At 38.0% G+C, this 20,000-nt stretch overlaps 1 protein-coding gene across 5 annotated transcripts in view; it reads right to left on the bottom strand.

Moving 5' to 3' along the window:
* Nucleotides 1-20,000, bottom strand: part of mctp1a (multiple C2 domains, transmembrane 1a) — a 183,612-nt gene that overhangs the window by 25,360 nt on the left and 138,252 nt on the right. For 3 of the 5 annotated variants that reach the window (XM_051893527.1, XM_051893526.1, XM_051893531.1), the window contains 2 exons: nucleotides 12,669-12,725; nucleotides 3,015-3,116 (listed from right to left, as the gene is read on the bottom strand). In XM_051893527.1, coding sequence (XP_051749487.1) covers nucleotides 3,015-3,116; nucleotides 12,669-12,725 — 159 coding nt within the window. The remainder of the gene's footprint in view (nucleotides 1-3,014; nucleotides 3,117-12,668; nucleotides 12,726-20,000) is intronic. The other 2 variants (XM_051893529.1, XM_051893530.1) reach the window with 1 other exon arrangement.

Below are 20,000 nucleotides of genomic sequence, written 5' to 3'. Positions count from 1 at the left end.
GGATGCCACCTGATGATGAATGGAGCACAATTAGCTCCATCCACCACTGCACTGGATTTGCCCTGCTCTCTCCATCTCACAAAAATGAGGCCGTCAAACTGGGGAAACATCATCAAACTGGGCACCAACAGGCAAACCAATATAGCTACTACAGTCTAAAAAATATATTTTCATGTTTTGTTATCATAACATTTTTTATTTTGTCAAATCAACTTCAATAATTGATGTGGTTCAGATAACATAATATTTTGAGTTTCTGTTAATTAAACCAATCACCTTCATTGTATTAACTCAAATTTTTAATTTCAATTAACTCAAAATTTTAAGGTAACTTACCTTTTGAAGTTAAACCAACAATTCTTTTTTATAGTGTATGAATGTGCAAAACAACACATTTTCAAAGTTGACTAGTCAGTAGGTGGTCAACAACAAACATTTCATATAATTAGGGCCGTTATGAGGTCACGTTCTTAGGGTCAAAATATTTACAAAAACAGAAACATTGTAAATATTTTCTATATTTATGATATTTTCTTTGTCAGAGATAATGGTAACACTTTAAAATAAGGTTTCATTAGTTAACATTAGTTAACTACTTTAGTTAACATGAACTAAGAATTAACAATACTTCTACAGCATTATTAATCTCAGTTAATGTTAATTTCAACATTTTCTAATACATTATTAAAATCAAATGTTGTATTTGTTAACATTAGTTAATGCACTGTGAACTAACATGAACAAACAATGAACAGCTGGATTTTTATTAACTAACATTAACAAAGATGAATAGATATGGTAACAAATGCATTGCTCATGGTTAGTTGATATATTAAGTAATGTTAACAAATGAGACCTTATTGTAAAGTGTTATGATAGTTTAAAATCTAAATAACCTAGTTGTCCTTACTAATTGACTAGTCGGTTGTTGGACTAGACAACCATTGTAACCTATCCCATACCATAGTGAAAAATAAATATACCAAAATGTATTTAAAATGCAATTATTTTATGCTAAGTATAAAAGAAACACTTAAGTACTGTATATTTAATTGTACTAAAATGGAACTATTGCAAGTATACTTTAGGTACACTTTAAATATCTTGTATTTAAAGACTGATCTTATACAGTGACCATAATATCCTTAATCCTATTAGTGATATTAAAACACATAATAAGAAATTAACATTAATAATAAGAAAGGTGCATTGTGCAATACTCCAAATAAACATTAATTATAATATTTATATCAGTAAGTCTCAAGTGATATGTCATTAAATATGTTAATGGATTTGTAGTATACTTATGAAATAAATGTATTTAACATACATTTTGGTATAGTTTTTCTTTTTCACCTGGGTAGAAAGTACCGTGGCATTTAACTATTTACATCTTTAAAGCTGCAGTTTTTAAAGCATGTTTTGCCTTTGTCGCCATCTCTGTTTGAAACCTGCAATTGCAGTTATTTGCAGAATTATCATCTTTACGTGGGTTGCGTATTGGCACGGCTCCTCAGCGCAGATGAATCTAATGTTTGCTGTCAGTCACCACATCGGTGTGGATACTGTACTTCGGAATCACAGATTCTACGTCTTGGAAGTATGACCAAAATAAGAATTTTCACTGGAAAATGTCATCTGAACAAGTAAATAACATGTCTGCCACTTTTGTTCTGAACAACTGAGAAAAAAAAGCATAACAATAAATCACCACTGTTAATGCTGATTAAATCTAACGATCGCTAATGTCAAACCGTGCAAATTATTCTTATTGTTATACTTTGTTCTCAAATCGTTAATGTTAACAACATCAGCATTGCGTGACTATATGTATTTAGTGTGTATTAGCTTTACCTGTAGATTTCAATTTCTGTAGCCACTCCACAGTCTGAAGTCTTTTGCTTTTGACTACAGGTGAATCTCCAATTGTCACTGATGATTGTCATTTGGACCTTTCTGGATTACAATCCGCCATCAAAATGATAAGTTTAATTATTCCAGCTGCTGTGAGAAAAGGCTATAAATGATCTGCTACCAGCAGCATCCTAACATGCCATATAGCCTACTAGCTGGGACTCCTCCTTTCTGTTTACAGACTTGACTTAATGACGCAAAGACGAACGGCTGCATGCTCGAATTTCCCGCGGAAACCCACCAGTACCGATTTTATTATAAAACATTATTACAAGCTTACCGTTGTGAATCAGGCTAAGGTAAGGAGATATTTCTGAACACTGGCTGGTTATGTACTTGCTCAAAAATGGATTTTGTATAATTTTTAACCAAAAAAAGTTACAGACTTTAATTTATTGTCCCATTACACTAGACAATACAAAATGACACCCAGTCTGTGTGCTGAGATGCCATCTATAGTAAGTGTAGACGTTCTCAATTTCAAAAGTTTCCTTGAGGGAAGCGCTTCTCAAAAGGATATAAATGGCAATGGCATTCCTCCACTTCGGAGACAAACATCAATACACCCTCATAATTCATTTATAAACCCTCTTCTTGGAAGCTGCTTTCCTTGTCTTTACAGCACAGGTTCAGTGTTCCTTTATCGTGAGCTGAGCTGAAAATGAGTTTCTCATGAGATGACGTCATTGGGTCAGCCAATGGCTGTCGCTCTGGCTGTTTTGAAAGAGGTTAGTGATAGCACAAACATGTATGCCCCAATGCACCCTGAAAGCTTAGGTTAGTAAAGCACACTAAACCATAAGGAGAAAACCCAACCCCAAAAACCATTACTTTCTACCAAGCATGTTGCCGAATTAAGGTGACGTACTGTAGCATTAGCACCCACCGAACAACCCATTTTATGAAGTGCAGGAAGTTTCCAGCTATTCCAGAGTCCATCAAAAAACTACTGGTCACCAGGCTGGTTCTTCAAGATAAGGAAGGAAGAGTGACAACTGAGAACAAAGTGAAAGGTGAAAGGGAGTGACACACAACCCTGCTTGGCGTGACAGACGATGAGCCATAGAAGTGAGACACGGGGACATACGGACCGCACTTACCACCATCACGCGAATCCACTCAAAGTGCCAAGAAGCCAAAATATCCGCAAGGATATGGCTTTCCGGCAGCCGGCCATCCTGGGAGGGGACTGAACCCGGCACCTTATGGACCAGAATAAATTGAGATCTTTTTAAAGCAGGGTTACAAAAGGAAAAGTTAGACAAAACAAAAAAAAAAAACATTGATGGCTACTAAGATGGCTCAGGACCCTTGAGAGAGAGAAAAAATCCACCTGATACAAAGGCAAAATAGAGAAATCAAACAATGAAGCTATTTTACACAACAAGACAATGCCCTGAGTGTGTGTGTAGGTTTTTTCTAATCTCTCTTTATTAGCCAAACATGATTAAAATGCAGTTCCTAGGAGCATCTCTCCCCTAAATAAAAAGAAAAGGGAAAAAAGCCAAGGAAAAAAAGTCAAAAGCATCTTTTACAGCATGAATCTTTTCATCTTTTAGAGGCGCTGAGAAGAAAAGGAGCCAGAGAAGCACAAACATTCTCTCTTTCTCTCTGTATTCTCCTTAGCACTGAAGAAAGCCACGTTACCTGAGGATATGCATCGCGTATCACAAGCTCAATAGCCCCAGAACAAGTTTTCAGTCACAGTTTTTCAAAGTAATAAAAATAATCCCTAGCACACTCTTTAGTCCAATTACATACTGCCATGCAGCTATCGCCCAGATCAACCCCCTGCCTCTGCTCGGCTGGGTTTAACCCTCCGTGTGTTATCTACAGATAAGGCTCGCTTGTAATGCTAGATTCTAGCGGACATAAATGTGCATGAATCGGGATCAGATTGTCAGCGTTTCACAGTGCAGAGAGGTTAGCTTATGTTTCTCCCTGCTAAAGTGGCTTTGGTGTGGTGGCGAGAGTGGGTAAGAGTAGGCTAAACACCAAAAACAAGGTCAGGTCCAGAGAGAGAGAAATAAAATAAACTGAAGAAAACTTTTGCTTTCTTCCTTTAACATATATTACTGTTATTCTATTGCTCACAAGACATTTTGGTTCCCATTTAACACTATGTATATTTAAAGGCACTGTATACAGTAAAATAGTAGATCTGCATTCCTATATATTATTATATAATTATTATTTAGTTCATTCATTTGGCAATATATATCAAAGATTGCCTGTTTGATATACCACAAATGAATTATATCTCATGTTTAACCACTATCTACATAAGAGCCTATGGAAAATTCCCGAAGGACTGGCCAAGATAAAGCTGTTCTCTGCGAAAAACTGTTCTCCGAAAGCATCTAAACAAATTGTAAAGTAGGTGCTATGTTTATATATGAGTGAAATATTTGAGGTCTAAATAACTACATTCTCGCCTTAAAACTACATTTTGTGACACCACAATACCAGTCATAAGTAGCACGGCTAAATTTGTAGCAATACCCAACAACACGTATGGGTCAAAATTATTGATTTTTCTTTTATGCCAAAAATCATTAGGGGCCAGTTGTTCAAAAAGTTTAATCTGGATCAGAAAGATCTGGATTTGGAAATCCCATGTTTTGCTATCCAGGATCAGGTAATCCATCTTACTTTTTTGCTGGTTTTTCAAAGCAAAATTGGATTGGATCACCCTGATGCAGATACACACTTTTTCAGATTACTAAATCTGGTTTACTTGTGCTCTATGGTGATAGAAAGAATATGAGTTGGGGGGGGAAAAAAAACTCAGCGCTTACCCGAGGAACTTTACGTTAGCTCGCAAATAACCTTTTACTGGTTTATCTCTTATGATTGTGCCAATGTAATTTACAAACAGTGATAAAAAAAACCACTTTGAATTAAAAATATAATATTTTTTGTTTGATATTTACAACTGTTTGGGGATTATTTTATGGCATCAAAATCTTTTTTACTTTACAGTAGGCTACCGAAAGGCTAAATATGTAGTCTAATGTCTATTTCTAATTTCTTACTTTAACAGTTAAACTAATCAAGAGCAAAATAAAAAGTGTGTCTGTGTGTGCGTGTGTCTGTGTGTATTACATGATAAAAATGTATTTTTTGACTAGTTTTAAAGTTTTATTACATTTTTGTTCCTGAAATCCACCCTTCTGATGGGATCAGTATAATCCAGATTTTTTGGATCAAAGGTATCCCAATCTTACTAATAAGTTTTGAACAACACAAACTGATGATTTTATCCAGATCAAAACCAAGATTGGATTTTGTGATCTAATCTGATTTCAGAATCCTTTTTTTCCCTTTTGAACAACTCATTTTCAAGATTTGATCCAATCCGATAGCCAAAATCCGATCAGATTACTTTTGAACAACTGGCCCTAGGATATTAAGTAAAGATCATGTTCCATGAAGATATTTTGTATTTCCTACCGTAAATATATCAAAAATGTATTTTTGTGAGAGGATATGCATTGTTAAGGACTTAATTTGGACAACTTTAAAGGCGATTTTCTCAATATTTTGCACCCTCAGATTCCAGATTTTCAAATAGTTGTCTCAGCCTAATATTGTCCTATCCTAACAAACCATACATCAATGGAAAGCTTATGTATTCAGATAATGTATAAATTTCAAAAAATTTCAATTAAAAAAATTAAAATAAAAATAAAAAATGGACCCTTCTGACTTATTTTGTGGTCCAGGGTCACAAATATATTAAAATAGAAAGGTTATTATTAATTGCAAACAAAACCCTACAATTTTACTGTTTTTACCATATATTTTATTTTAAAAAATGCAGCCTTGGTGAGCATAAGAGACCCCATTTCCAACCCCAAACTTTTGAACATTAATATACATACATGCTCCTCAACTTTTGACATGCTTATAGCTAGCAACCTGAATAATAATCGCATTACACCCTGTTCATGGCACAGATATTTAAAAATAGCTCCATCGTCTTTCCACAGTTTGACACATAGGCCAAATGTCATGCATACTTGTAGTATATAAATCTGGCCTAAAAGCTAAATTTAGAAATTAATTCACAGAACAGAGACCTGCATGGAAACCGACAAGCTTTTGACAACAAACAATATCCTGTTTTTTTCTCTCTTCTTCTGTCACTGTTTTGCTTCACATTCATATTGAATGCTTGTTTATTTATAAGACGTACAACATACGGTTAAATGCCATCTTTAATATCCAGTCGAGCAAGCAGCACATTCGCGCACACTTCCTAACAGCTGTTGGGCATGTAAGGAGGCGTGCGTGAGTCGTGGTAAGCCTGTGAGCATGACATGATTGCAGTGTGTATCTTATCTGGGGCGGCTCCTCCTCGGGCTGTGTGTGTATGTGTAGGTCCATTACTCCAGTGCCCAGCCATGCGTACACTCCTAATCTCAGCACTCTTTCACCCTCTCTCTTTCGCTCCCTGGAGACACTGCCGCTATCATCCTGGCTGCTTCTCAGACGGAGCACTAGCACTGATTACCCCTCCGTACTCTCCGGACACATGTCCGCACAACACCAGTTCAGATGACATCAACGAAATAGCCAAAATTTGTGCCAAAAAAAAAAAAAAAAAAAACTTATTCGAACTGTGAAAAGAAAATGAATGGGATGCTGTAGTGCATGTTACGGAAAAATACATAAAAAAAAATAAAAAATAAAAATCTGTTATTTACCACTCTCGTCATTATTTTCTTCTGTTGAACACAAAATGAGATATTTAGCAAAAATGTCCAGGCTGCTCTTTTCCATGCAGTTAAAATGAATAGGAAATTCAGTCTTTAAAAAGATACAAAACAGCACCATAAAAGTTATAAGTGGTCTGTCCATTTTGCACTATATCCAAAGACTTCTAAATAGGTTTGCTGAAGGAACAAAATGACACTTTCAGTGTTGCTGTTCACCAGGGGCATAGCCAGAACTTTTTTTCAGGGGTGGCCAGGTAAGACCCACTGATTTCATTGGGGTGGCAAGAAAAGGAAAGAAAGAAAAAATCTAGAGAAAAACAAGCATCTAACTGTGACCGTGTAGAGCCTGTGTTGAATACATTCACACATAAATAGATTTCATTTAACTGCACCTCAACAAACACTGGTTAAACTGGTCCCACTGCAGTAACAGTGCTGCAATCCTACAGATTACTATTCCTTAAGCCACTTCCCCAGTATTGTCTGCTGCTCAGTTCTGCTCATTACTATGTGTGCTTAAAATTAAGTGAAGATTGTTTGTCAAGAAGAAACATACACATTAAAGGTGCAATATGTAAAATAAAAAATTTGTCCACTAGAGGTCGCTAGAGGCATATTCAAAACAAAGGCGTAGCTTGATGGCTCCAAGTTTGAGCGCGGAATCTTGGGACATGTGGTCTTCACCTCAACGGACGGTCCAAAAGAATAGGGAGGAAATAATCTCTCGGGAAGAAATCATCTTCATGGATGTGATTATTAACGTTATTGTAGTAGGAAGCAGAGCAGGACCGAGCGTTGTGGGAGCTGAACAAGGCCGCTGGAGCGATTGCGCAACACACGCCTCACGAGCAGCGGAACTTTTATTATGCCACAGTCGCCAGCGCCGCTTCCGCTTTTCCAGTCATGAGTATGAGGTAACGCAGCTCTGTTTATCATATTAGATACATTTGAGAGTGTTGAAAATGTTGTTATGATGTTAGTTGCACTAACTGCAGTAAGATAGATTGATTTTAGAATATCATATTAAATGCTGGATGGCTTGTGTTGATAAATGGCATGCAATTCATTGTAAAACGTATTGTATGATGGAGAAAATTCTGTATTACTGTTACTAAAAATAAAGCTGCATCTGATTATGTTATGTTAGCTACTTGATAAAATAGTGTTTTTCTCTGAGGCATGGTAAAGCATGGTACTCACAAAAAAAAAAAAATCAAGAAAATTAGATTTAAACAATAAGACTAAACGTGTTGAGCTATATAACAACAATTAGGTTTCTGTCTATAAATATATCAAAACAGTTGTTGCCTTGTCTATTAAAAAGTGTAATATATTAAAGCGTCTTTGTGTTTCCATGGTTTCTACAAAATAAAACCGGAAACCGAGGCAGACCGAGGGTTAACGCGGGTATGACGCAATTGACAGACGACTCCTCACACTTCCCAGAGCCTTGGTTAAAATTGCAATTTTCTTACGATATAAAAATAGTTGGAAACATTTGGGATATTGTAAGTTCTCAAGTGAACAAAATATATAACACTGGCCTAGTGGTTTTTGGATATTTTACTGCAACAATATTACATATTGCACCTTTAACTCTAACAAACTGCAGACACGTCACATGACAGCTTTCTAAAAACGCAGCGCTCAAGTTAAAGTAAGCGTCTATAAACTTTGTTTTTTTTTCATTCCACTGCCGTGTCTCATGCTCTTAAATGCAAAATCGAGTTCTGTGTGAAAGTCCAATCCACTGAGCTACTTTTCCATTGTTTTTTGTTGCTTAATGGACAAGTTTGACCATTGCGCTCATGTCTCGCTCTGCTTTGTTTTGTTTATGCTCATAAAGCTGCTTCGCCAAGTGTGCTCTTGCAGTGTTGCCATGTCCACTTATTATGGGCATCTTTGGGCTTGTTATTTTTACCATATTAAGCGATGAACTGCAAGTTCAGCTGGAGTGTGTGCATGGCTTTTGTGCCAGTGTCATAGTTCTTTGAACAGAGAAAAGTCAGCTGTTAATGTGGTCAAAATGTTTGCGCAACAGGGGTGGCCAAGCTTCAATCAGAGGTGGCACTGGCCTGAAAATCTCCATAACTGATTCCTGAAAGTAGTAGATTATGTCAGATTTGTGGATGAATCATTCTGCTGAGTCAAATCTAATAATAATTCCAAATAATTGGTTGATCCAGTTTACAAAATCATCGTGAATGATTCATTCACAAATCTGACTGATATGGTTCTTGAGTTCAACTCACTGACTTACTGTTCATAACAGTTTACAGATTATCAGTAATTAACGACTTAATTTTTGGTCTGTTTTTCATACAAAAACAATTTGCTTATTGCTCCAGAACAGCAAATAAGCAAATAAGACATGCAAACACTTTTATAACACTCTTGTGCATCTTTTTTTGAGCTTTTTATGTCTCATTTCATTGTAATTGCATGGAAAAGAACGACCAGCACACTGTTCAAATGTTCTTCATTTATGTTTCACAGAAGAAAGAATGTCCTATGGGTTTAATAATGACATGAGGGTGAGTAAATGATGACAGAAATATGATTTTTAGGTGAACTATTCCATTAAAAACAAAACCATAGACTAGCATATGCTTTATGACAGATGAGTATCAGATGGATAAAAATAGTGAAAGGTAATGAAAATACAAAACCCTTGCAAACTTTCTTTGGGAAAGTGGCTGCACACAAGTGCGAGACAGCTGTGGCACAAGCGGAGCATTAGGCATGTTATCGTAGCGTACCCGATGCTACTCCTTAATTCCACACTAGCATATCTGAGAGAGGTTTAACAATGTGAGGCACATTCATTATCACCTGGATAATTACCTGCCATTCTGCCTGTGTGTTTACATGTGTTTGGCAGAGCAGGTGTTAAAATATTTTGGCTGTTATTGTCGGGATTGCTGATGAATTTGGTGGAGTCTGCAAGCTCTCCAGAGAGCTATTCAGCACTGTAAACACACATGTACACATCCACATGCACACACACTAGCACTAGCTTGGCAAAGAGAAAGTGAGAAGTGTGTGGCAAGCATATGGTTTACAAAGTCATGTACCCAGCATGCTTTTGCATACATGGGCAGCAACATTGTTTAACCCTAAAATCCATGATCACAAAAAGTGCTGTATAAATTATTTTGAAACTTTAGCTTTCTATGCTAAATGCTAAATAATTTGAGGTTAATATGAAATCAAATTTGACCATATTTACTTGCTCTTTTAACGCCTGTCTACGTTATTCCAAAAAGAACTTCATAATATATAATCTAAAAGTGACAACTTGCTCTTCACAAATTACTTTTCCATTGACGTCAATCTGAAAGAAGCAGCAGGAGATCATTCCTCTCCCAAAACACTGCCCAAACCCCAAACTTATGTTTACAGGACTGCTAGCTTGAATTTTTGCTCTTTAAAGAAGCAGGGATATCGAAGAGGTCAATTGTGCTTGAGGCATTTCACTCCTGAATGCTTCTAAAATTTGAGGCAACACAAAATGGCTGGCATTCATATAAATATATAAACGTTTTAGTGAAAATATATTCAGATAAATAATGTTGTTAAAGATAATTCAGTGTGGATTTTTATTTTCACTGTAGATTTTTGAAGTGATCTAAGATCTAAGGAGTAAAATGACAAAACTAAAAACAGTTTTAATGCAATTAGCTACATTTTGTTAGTAACTTGCAGAGCAGCAAACTACAGTATTAAAAGGAAAAGTTTGACTGTAGTTTAACTATTTTAAATTATGAGTTTCAAAGCAGCTTCCTCAACACCAATTTGATTTCACATACGCAAAAAAAATCGTCCATTTTAAAACACTTTTACAGTGTCACTTGCACTAACCTTGCTTTCACCTGATCTCTTCTTCTCCCTCACTTTTTCTTGTTTTGGAACCAATTGCCTACTTGGGCAAAACAACTGAGCCGTCTCCATCAATTAGCCTTGACTTTGGACTTTCATTAAGAGTAATTGACTAATATCTGCAGTGAGTCTGAAGAAAGACACTTTTAACTATCACGAAACAGTTTGTTAAGTAGGAACACATGTCTTGGCTCAAACTATGCCTGCAAGAGGTCCCCAGTCCAATGCAAAACAGGTGCCTGCCATGTAATACCCCATTTAGCCCCTGGGGCAAAGGTTATCCAGCTAATAGCTTCCTAGTGGAGACTAAGGAAGAGCTGAAGACTAGGCCTGGCCTAAACATCTGGGACATATTGCACATACTTGCAACATATGCTTCAGGTTCAATTAAAATGAGGCCTTGGCACATTTATCCATTTTTTTCCCTTTCCTTCATCCAGTGAAAGTGGTCCTACCCTGATGTGACCTCAGTATTTTACTGTTTGAACAAACAGAGAAGGTAATGAGAGTGTGAGGTCATCAACAAACTGACATGAAGAGAAGAAAGTAAAGAGACCAAAAGAAAGAACTGCAAACTAGTGTTGAGGAGTGACTAAAAACATGATTATTATAATTATTGCAGCGGTTTTCTCAAATAGTGTGGCTATTAAAGTACCAAGCTACTGTTAGCCTGACAAAATTGTGCATCACCATATTTTTCACCACATTGTATTGCGCTTTACAGCAGAGTGATGTGAAGCCTCTTTCATCTGTAATTGGTAATTGGTAATCTGTATTGTTAAGTCTGCTTCATTTTAATGAAACTGTTAAAAAATAAATAATATTTATAAATAAATAATTCATAGATCAAATAAATGATTCAATAATTCGACCTAAATATTTAGTAAAATGCTTCTGTTTACCACTATGTTTTTATTTCAAATATAAGGACAACTTTTTGTGCTTTCTAGTTGTATTTTTGTAAACATATATATATAGCAATTAATTTCAATATAATTCCATCTTATTTTTTGTGCCATATACAGTAAATGCTCTAATAGAGTGCAACCGTGATTGTCCAACAATTTAGCTATGCAAATTTTGTTCAAAAGCAAAAAAAGTACTTGAAAATTTATGAAAAAGACAAAAATACAAGACTGTGTACGTCATAAAACTGCATATGCAATGAAGCACTGAATCCAATAAATACAATATATTTGTTATTGTGTACATTTTTGTCCATCTATTCCTTTTTTTTTTTTTTTTTTTAAAAAGGTTGATCATTGTTGAACTACTTGAACTTTGTGTAATTTGTCAAGCTATAGGCTAATCATAATTCAAAGTAGCCTCCTCAACACTGATGCAAACTCGAATTGAAACCATTTAAATCATTTTACCCAGTTATGAAGAATAAAAACAAAACTATGCAAAACTATGCAAACTAAGACAATGCAAGAGGAGAAAGATAAGGCAAAAGGACAGAGAAAGGACATCAGAGAAGATAATTAGCCTTTCTCAACTTTCCAACAACTCAGGAGGAACAACAGATCCTTGACAACATTAATACAGATACCCGTTTCATTCTTCTGCCTATGACCTTCTACTTCATGCTCTTTCAAAGTCCACTAAAGAGGAATGCGTGTAAGATGTCATAGGTTATGTTTTCATCTTAATACGTTCACATTGAGTACTTGTTGACTTTCTTGTTGACCAATTTCCAGACAAAATACTAGCATTTTGGCGGGCAATAACATGAATCTGCCTGCACAGAACCATTAAAATGCTTCCTCGTGAATGCTGCTGGGGCATTTGGCCTGAGGTCATTTGAATGCTATTAATTGCACTTCAAAGGCCTTGAGAAATATCAGAAGCTCAATACAGAGACCCTGAAGCCAAGTTTATTTATGCCTATGTGGTTCCCCTTTATTCTGGGAAAAAAGGAAACATGTACTGCAACTCTGTAGACTTCAGATGCTAGCATCTCTGAGAGACTAGCTGTGGACTTTACTATATAAATGTGGCTGTAAGTGTTAAATTAACACAAAATTGGTATTTGAGTGAATCAAACATGAGAAATACTGCATTGTCATTACATTTCACTTTAGAGGACAACATTTGAGCATTAAATATACATCGGTGTTGAAATACATGTTTGAGAGTGGCACCGATAATTACCTTGTCATCTCTGTCAAAGTCTTCCTCCTCGTCCTCCAGCAAATCCTCCACAGCTTGCTGATGTGCATTGTGAAGAGCAGAACAAAAGAGAAGGGAGCAGGGGAAAAAATAAAAAAGAAGAAAAAAAAAACAAAGAGAAAATCAATTTCACATGTACACTTAGTAACATCTCCACATCTTCAAGTGAAAACAAATGATAGCACAAAGTCCTCTGATAGAAAGCAAACCCTCTGAGTCTGACCTCAGTCTCTAAAGTCATCAGTTGTGTCCTCTTGTCCATAAGGTTAAAACCTCAATAGAGCCTTTGGCAAAGGGAGGCTGATGACATAGAACGTTAACTATGTGCTTCAGTGGACCAGATCCAGGCCAACAATGGTCCCTTCAAAACCCCTTCAGGTTTTCATACTTAACTCAAGCACACAAAGAGCCGTATGCCCATGACCTCGAGAAATGCTGCTGGCTACTCGATTCTCCCAGAAGAACATGCGAACACAGACCAGAAAAAATGATGAAAAGAATGATGCCGAGAATATTGAGAGCAAGATAGACAGCTAAACTAATAGTTTAGCAGTGTGAAAGGCACATCTGAACTATACTGTAGGTGCATTCATATGAATGCACACATACAGTATAGTTCAGATGTTCAAAATACAAGTCAGTTTATATTTCAGTTAATGAATCTGTTTGTACCATATGCTATTGTAATTGAACTCCCTGTACTGATGTTCTTTAGTTAAATATCTAATACTAATTATATTAGTAATAGGCTTTTATAATACTAATCATTTAATAATTATTAATCATTATAATTAAAAAATGGCAGGCTCAAAAGATTGAAAAATTATTTGCTTGCTTACATCTCTGAATAATGGTTCTTGCTACGGATATACAGTATATACGGTCACCGTAATTTTGCCATTTAAGACATTCCTATTTGAAAAAATGTAGTCCTAACCCTATCCCTACCCCTAAACCTAACCCTACCCATAACCTTTCCCTAAAATCAGAGGGAAATGATAGGTTAATAACACTGATAACCCTGGTTTTAAGCCTAAACTTGACATAAACTGTAAACTTATCAATCAAATCTGATTGGTTGATTGGAATGTTGTCCCTGGATCAACATGGAACAACATTCCAATCAACCAATCAGACGTTGTACTTGGTGTACTTGTACTTGGTGAAATCACGTTCACCCTGTATCTACAGACCAGAATATCATAGAGACTCATAGAGAATATCATAGATCCATAGAAATGGGCTCTTCTAATTCAGACTAGTGAGCAACCACTTCATAAACCACCCAGAACGTCCTAGCAACCACATAGTAACCTAGTATCAACATGCTACACAACCACCCACAACATCATAGCCATGAACTTTGCACAGACAAGCACTATTTACACTATTAAAATGTCTAAAATCTACTTACAAAAGCAGTGATAAAATAAACCAATCACTAAATTATATTTACATCACATTTATTCATTCTTTGGAAAGTGCAGTCGTTGAGTTTATAGAATCTGCCACATATGTTTTGCTCTCACAAACAAAAAAAAAAAAGAAAAAAAAAAAAAACCTTCTGTGTGAGCTGGTAATTTGACAGCATTAATTATTCAGATCTCATTGGCTTGTTAATCAGAACTGTAGACACCAAAATAATCAGACGATATGTTGGCACACAAATAAAGAGTTTATCTCGGTCAACTGAAAACATTATATTTGGCCTCCGTGGCTTACAGGAGCCCAGAGGAGTGTGTATCACATGTCTGTTTTTGTTGCCGGAGGACTGAAAAGACATAGATCATTATTTCTCTTCTTGTGGTTCCTCCTGTCAATCCCGCATCAAAGCTTCAAGGTCATGTGTATGCTATTTACATAAGACAACTCGGGCATCTGAAAACACCAAAAAGCTATCAGGGGAGGAATACATCTTTTTGATGATTTTTTTTTTTTTTTTTTTTGGCTCCTTACATTTCATCAGTTTTTTTGTGACATCCAAAAATTGTTACTTAGCAAACAATAGCTTTTGTTCCTTTGTCTTGTCTAAAAGAGAGAGTGTATGGCTGCTATAAGCCTCTTATGTAAATGCAGCCTGCGGCAGAAACAAAAGGAGGGTTCAGGATAGATACACGCAGTGTTGCGAGGAGACTAGCGATGGTGTTTTGCGGAAGTCTAATAGCGCACGGATCGACTAGAAGAGCAATGTTGCTCCAGCGCTAGGTTAGCCAGAGGTCATACGCTGGGAAAAAGAACTTGGAGGAAGTTGAACTTCAAGCAAACCTACGGTAGCTTGAACTTGAAGGTTCGGCAGTCAATATGTCTCACTTGCAGACAGAAATCCAGACTAAAATAGCATCAGAGCCAGACTTTAAGTCCATTGTTTGGCCTTTCGGTTAACAGCAGCACCATCTCCAGACCAGCACCGTGACATCCATCCTGGCGAGTTAATGCACTTTCTCTTGCCTTCTGCCATCAGTGGAGGAAGAACCCTGCTATCTGCACTTTTAATTCTAACCTTCCCTGTGACAGGTGCGCTGGGAATAGACGCCCTAGCTAGACAAGCCATCCAACATGAAGATATGCACTTTCATTTTTTTCCTTGCCTCTCAGCTCTCGCGCTCTCCCCTCCTCCAGCTCTTCTTTGAAATGTGAGACATCTCTAGCGTCTCCAGCTGCTCAGGGGCTGGCCCTGCTTTGTATGCCGCGTGTGGACGAGAGGCCCGGGAGAGCCCAGGCCTGGAAGGCTGATAAGGGCTCTCGCCGGAGCACATCGAGCCCAAACAGCCTCTTCACAGGCTGTCAGAGCCCTGCTGGTCAGAGGGAGGGCTTGAGTTTTTGCCAGCACTGGCTGACTGTGGTCTGACCTCTGTAGGGGCTCGAGTCAAAGAGTACGACTGCTGGCGATGGAAGAAACTCAGTCGGTTCTGTTTGTGCGAAGTATTACGTTTCAATAAGAGCGGTCACGATTCAAATATGAGGACAATGGGCAAAATAATAGCTGGGATGTGTGGGAGAGAGACGGAGCAGCCAGTACGTCTCTTTGGGGCTGAGCTGTACGGGGTACACAGGCCGTCAAGAGGACGCGCCAGGGTCACGCGTATCCAGAAGCCGCGGGAGTCAGCGGTGTCGTCGGTCCCAAAGCTCGAGCTCTACTGTAATCTGCAGCAGCCCTGAACCCACAGGACCCAGAAAAACACTCTGGCTTTCTGTTCCGTAAATAAACCCCGGCTTCCCGAGACAAGCCTGCGTCAACAATGGCAACGGCAGCCGTGACAAAAATCACACGGCTCTGCAGTGTTGTTAGCAAAATCACGGGTACAAAAGTTCACAAAGATGAAGTTCAGGAGCTGCCAAAGTTGCTCCCCGCCTCGCCTCCAACCTCGCCTGCGAGCCGCGGCGGCACGGGGGAAATCAGCAGGGCAACAAACGCTGCCAGTTCAAAGTGACGTGACCTTTTGATTTTGTCACCTGTCAGGGGCTGGCACGGAGGAGCGGAGACGTGTCTGCCAGGCGCGGGTGAAGCGCTGTCTCGCTAACGGGGGCACGACGCTGGAAGAGGTGGTACCACTGAGGTGGATTAAAGGCCTAGAGCACCTCTCGGCTCGTCTTCTCACTCTTCCTCATCCTCTCCCGGCCCTGCCGTCACACTTCTTGCTTTTTTGTTGTCCCTGTTGAGCCCGCAGCTGAAACACCAGCCTGAGAGTAAGACAAGCTCTACCATGAAGCGCCTCTAGGAGCACGGCTGGCAGACAGACTCTTGCTCTGGTTCTCTTTATGTTGTCGTTTCGTGATTGACACTGGAGGTGGGCTTGACAGGCCTTCGTTTCCCGCCACAGCAGCCCACCTGTACCAGCGTATCCTTTATTCATGAAGCTCCATCCAGGCTGTTTGTTTTTCAAATTACACACACCGGAAGAAAAAGACAAAACACTGCTCAAACCAGACAAAACAAAAGGTTGGAAAAAGTTTATTCGCTAACTTGCTCTGTTTCATGTAAAACACTGACACTGTAAACAGTGAAGAAATAAGCAAACAGACAAAGAACAAACAAATATAGGTTTTAGCTAGTCAGTCTTCATATGTTTACAAAAAGACTCAACTAAAGGTGAAGTGTAATTTATCCACCACTGGTAGCATTTTGCAATGAAAGCAGTGTTTACACTCGTTGAAGTCATTTGCATGGGATAGGGAAAAAAAGCAGTTTAACATTTAAAGCCCATGCTTTGTTCACACATTTCACCTTTGAAGTTTGCATGAAATGTAAATTCACCCTATTTAAATTCACTACCTTCATTTTTTTTTTTTTTTCCATAACTGGATCATCTGGTGAAATGACAGATTTCTTTTTGGTGATGTATGCTGAACTTCTCCATCACTTTGTCTGCCCCATCAACTGAAAACTTGCATTCAGATCTGCCTCCATCCAATCAACAACCAATGGATAGAACCAAGTCCCTGTCCTACATTTTTTTCTTTCTAATAACCCATATGGCCGAAGTTGTCATGTTATGATATCAATAATCCATATGTACATGACAATATGGAAGAAAAGAAGTCCCTACTTCTTATATATCATGATCACAACTTTAATTATATAACATTAAATGAAGGACTTTGTTCTTTGTAATAACATCTCTTACTTGAAACAAAACTTAAAAGAAACTTTTTTTTTTTCAGGTGATACTTATGTTTCATTCCATGTTATTGTCTAGCTCTGGCTGAAAACTGGTCTAGATTCAATAATATTTCTCCAAGAGCTGGTAGATGAAGACATGCGAGAGCAAGACAATTCAAATTATGAATTAAAATGCTGAAAATGATTGCATCATTAGATTACAAAATTAGATTTTTACATTTTCTATAGAAAATGTTAGTGGTGGTTTCCTGTGCAAAACTTGCTGCCGTGTTGTCATGATGTGCTGGGTTGTTACCAAGGTGTTGCTATGTTGGTGCTAAGGTGCTCTTAAAGGTTTTAGCTGTTGCTAAGCAATTGTTAGGATATTCTGGGTTTCTGCTAGGTGTTTGCTATGGGGTTTAGCATGGTTGATAGGTGGTTGCCTACAGGCAGAAGTCAACAGAGCCCATCCCATGACCCTGCTGCTTTCTTTAATATAAGTCTATGTGATGTTTCAAAAATCTTCAAGTAAAAATTATAAGTCTTAACACTTTGGAAAAAAAATAAATAAAAAAAAAATCACATCTCTCCAAAACAAACCACATATCATTCATGTCCATAGCCTAAACTTTGCAGGATGAGTTATACTTAGTTTAGTACTGAGTTTAATACTTAGAGTTTAGAGCAGTGGTTTAGGAACTTCCAAGCAAGGAGTCTAACGATGACTGGTAACACTTTATTCTGATGGTCCCTTTAGAACATTCTGTTAACTTTAAGTAACATTGCAACTGTAACCCCTCACCCAGGTCCTACTCACCCCGGTTTGCACGGGCCTTGAACCTGAGTCTCTGGCATGGGAGTCGGATGCCCTAACATGGAGGCTAAAGGCTGCAACCTCTAGCATAAGTCGCTAGAACGTCTCTTGAGATCAGAGGAGTGCAGTTTACTTGCACAGTGACTACTAGATGGCCTCCGTTACACTCAAACCCCTAAATATCACTCCCATCTGGGTCACGGCACCAATGTAATCCCTCACCCAGGTCCTACTCACCCCGCTCTGCGCGGGCCTCGAACCTGGGTCTCCAGTGTGGGAGTCGGATGCCTTAACAAGGCTGCAACCTCTAGTGTCAGTCGCTAGAGCGTCTCTTGAGATCAGAGTGAGGTTTACTCGCACAGCGACTATAGTTGGCCTCCGTTACACAACTACATGTCAACTAACTGTCATTAGAGGATTAGCAGACTGTCTGCTTAATATCTGCTAACTCTTTACTGTGATGGTCCCCCAACAGACACTCTATTGACTATAAGTAACTTTGCAAGTACATGTCAATTTATTCTATTAGCCCAAACTCTACCAGTCTACTAATACTCTACTAACACTCTGATGAGAGTTAGTAGACATGTAGGTGCGACATTACTTATAGTCAAGAAAATGTGTTAAAGGGACCATCAAAATGAAGTGAAACTGGATGACTTAAAATTATTCAATCAAAAAGGTTGAGAACCACTGATTTAGAGTTTGCTATTATGCCCCATTTTACAAGATGTAAAATAAGTCTCTGATGTCCCCAGAGTGTGTCTGTGAAGTTTTAGCTAAAAATACCCCACAGATAATTTTTTTTACAGCATGTTAAAACTTTTTTGGGGTTGAGCAAAAATGCGCTGTTTTAGTGTGTGCCATTTAAATGCAAATGAGCTGCTGTGCTCGGCCTAAGAGGGCGGAGCTTCAAGAGCTGATTCTCCAGTGTCTGGATTCAGTCAAGATGCACTATAATGTCAGAAACTGTGAAATCATGCTGCATGGAGATATAACAGGTATAGTTTAGTTTAATTATGGTTATAACTTGTATTGTCTTCTTGTTTTTATCCACTATATTAGTACAAGCCTGTTTACTGATGAGTTTTATAACATTTATTGTACTTCACACAAAATATGAAGCGTCTGTTTTCACTCTTTCAAAATTACTGTAAGAGCTTAATGAAACACAGTGCATGTGTGCATTTAAATATTATCCATAAACTCTCTCTCTCTGTTGCATTATCATCAACATACATAGCGAAGTACACAGAAACACCCGTTACAACTAACAGTAAAAAAAATATATATATATAGACCTTTTGCCTTTTCGGGTGGTGTTTAATAAACTGGTAAACTTTATACCTTTAAATCAACTCTGATGAACTGTAATAAAGTGCTCTCACCTTCATTACTGCCGTATCCAGTATCACTCTGGAGACTGTAAGTTGGATCACGAACAGTTTACTGATCTATCCTTGAGTAACAAATTTTTAGCACAACCTCTGTTTTGTATTGTCCCTTTGTATTGACATTCGTTAACAAAGAAGTCCGGTGTGAAATGATTCGCGTAGACATAAACGAATTTCGGTAAAGTTGAGGGAGCATTTTCTTCGAAAACAAAATTAATCCACCTCGTCTTCAGCGGCTCAGATTTCAGGAGTAAATGGAAAGAGCTATGTGGATTAATTCATCCAGCTACAGAACACCTAAAACGCAGTGCAGCAATGGCAGACTATGTGAACTCGCTCAGGGCGGTTCTATGTTAAAACGGCAGCGTCTGTCAACATTTGTGGGCGGGGCCTGTGGCTAAAGTGACGTCACATTGAGAGGAACCTGCAAACGGCTTGTTCAGAGACACTGCTTATGATTTATGGGGATTAAAAAAAAAGGAGTGGTTGGATTTTTATCATTATAG

This window comes from Ctenopharyngodon idella, chromosome 5 (genome assembly GCF_019924925.1).
Source record: "Ctenopharyngodon idella isolate HZGC_01 chromosome 5, HZGC01, whole genome shotgun sequence".
NCBI lineage: Eukaryota > Metazoa > Chordata > Actinopteri > Cypriniformes > Xenocyprididae > Ctenopharyngodon > Ctenopharyngodon idella.
This window is presented reverse-complemented; position numbering and strand designations above follow the sequence as displayed.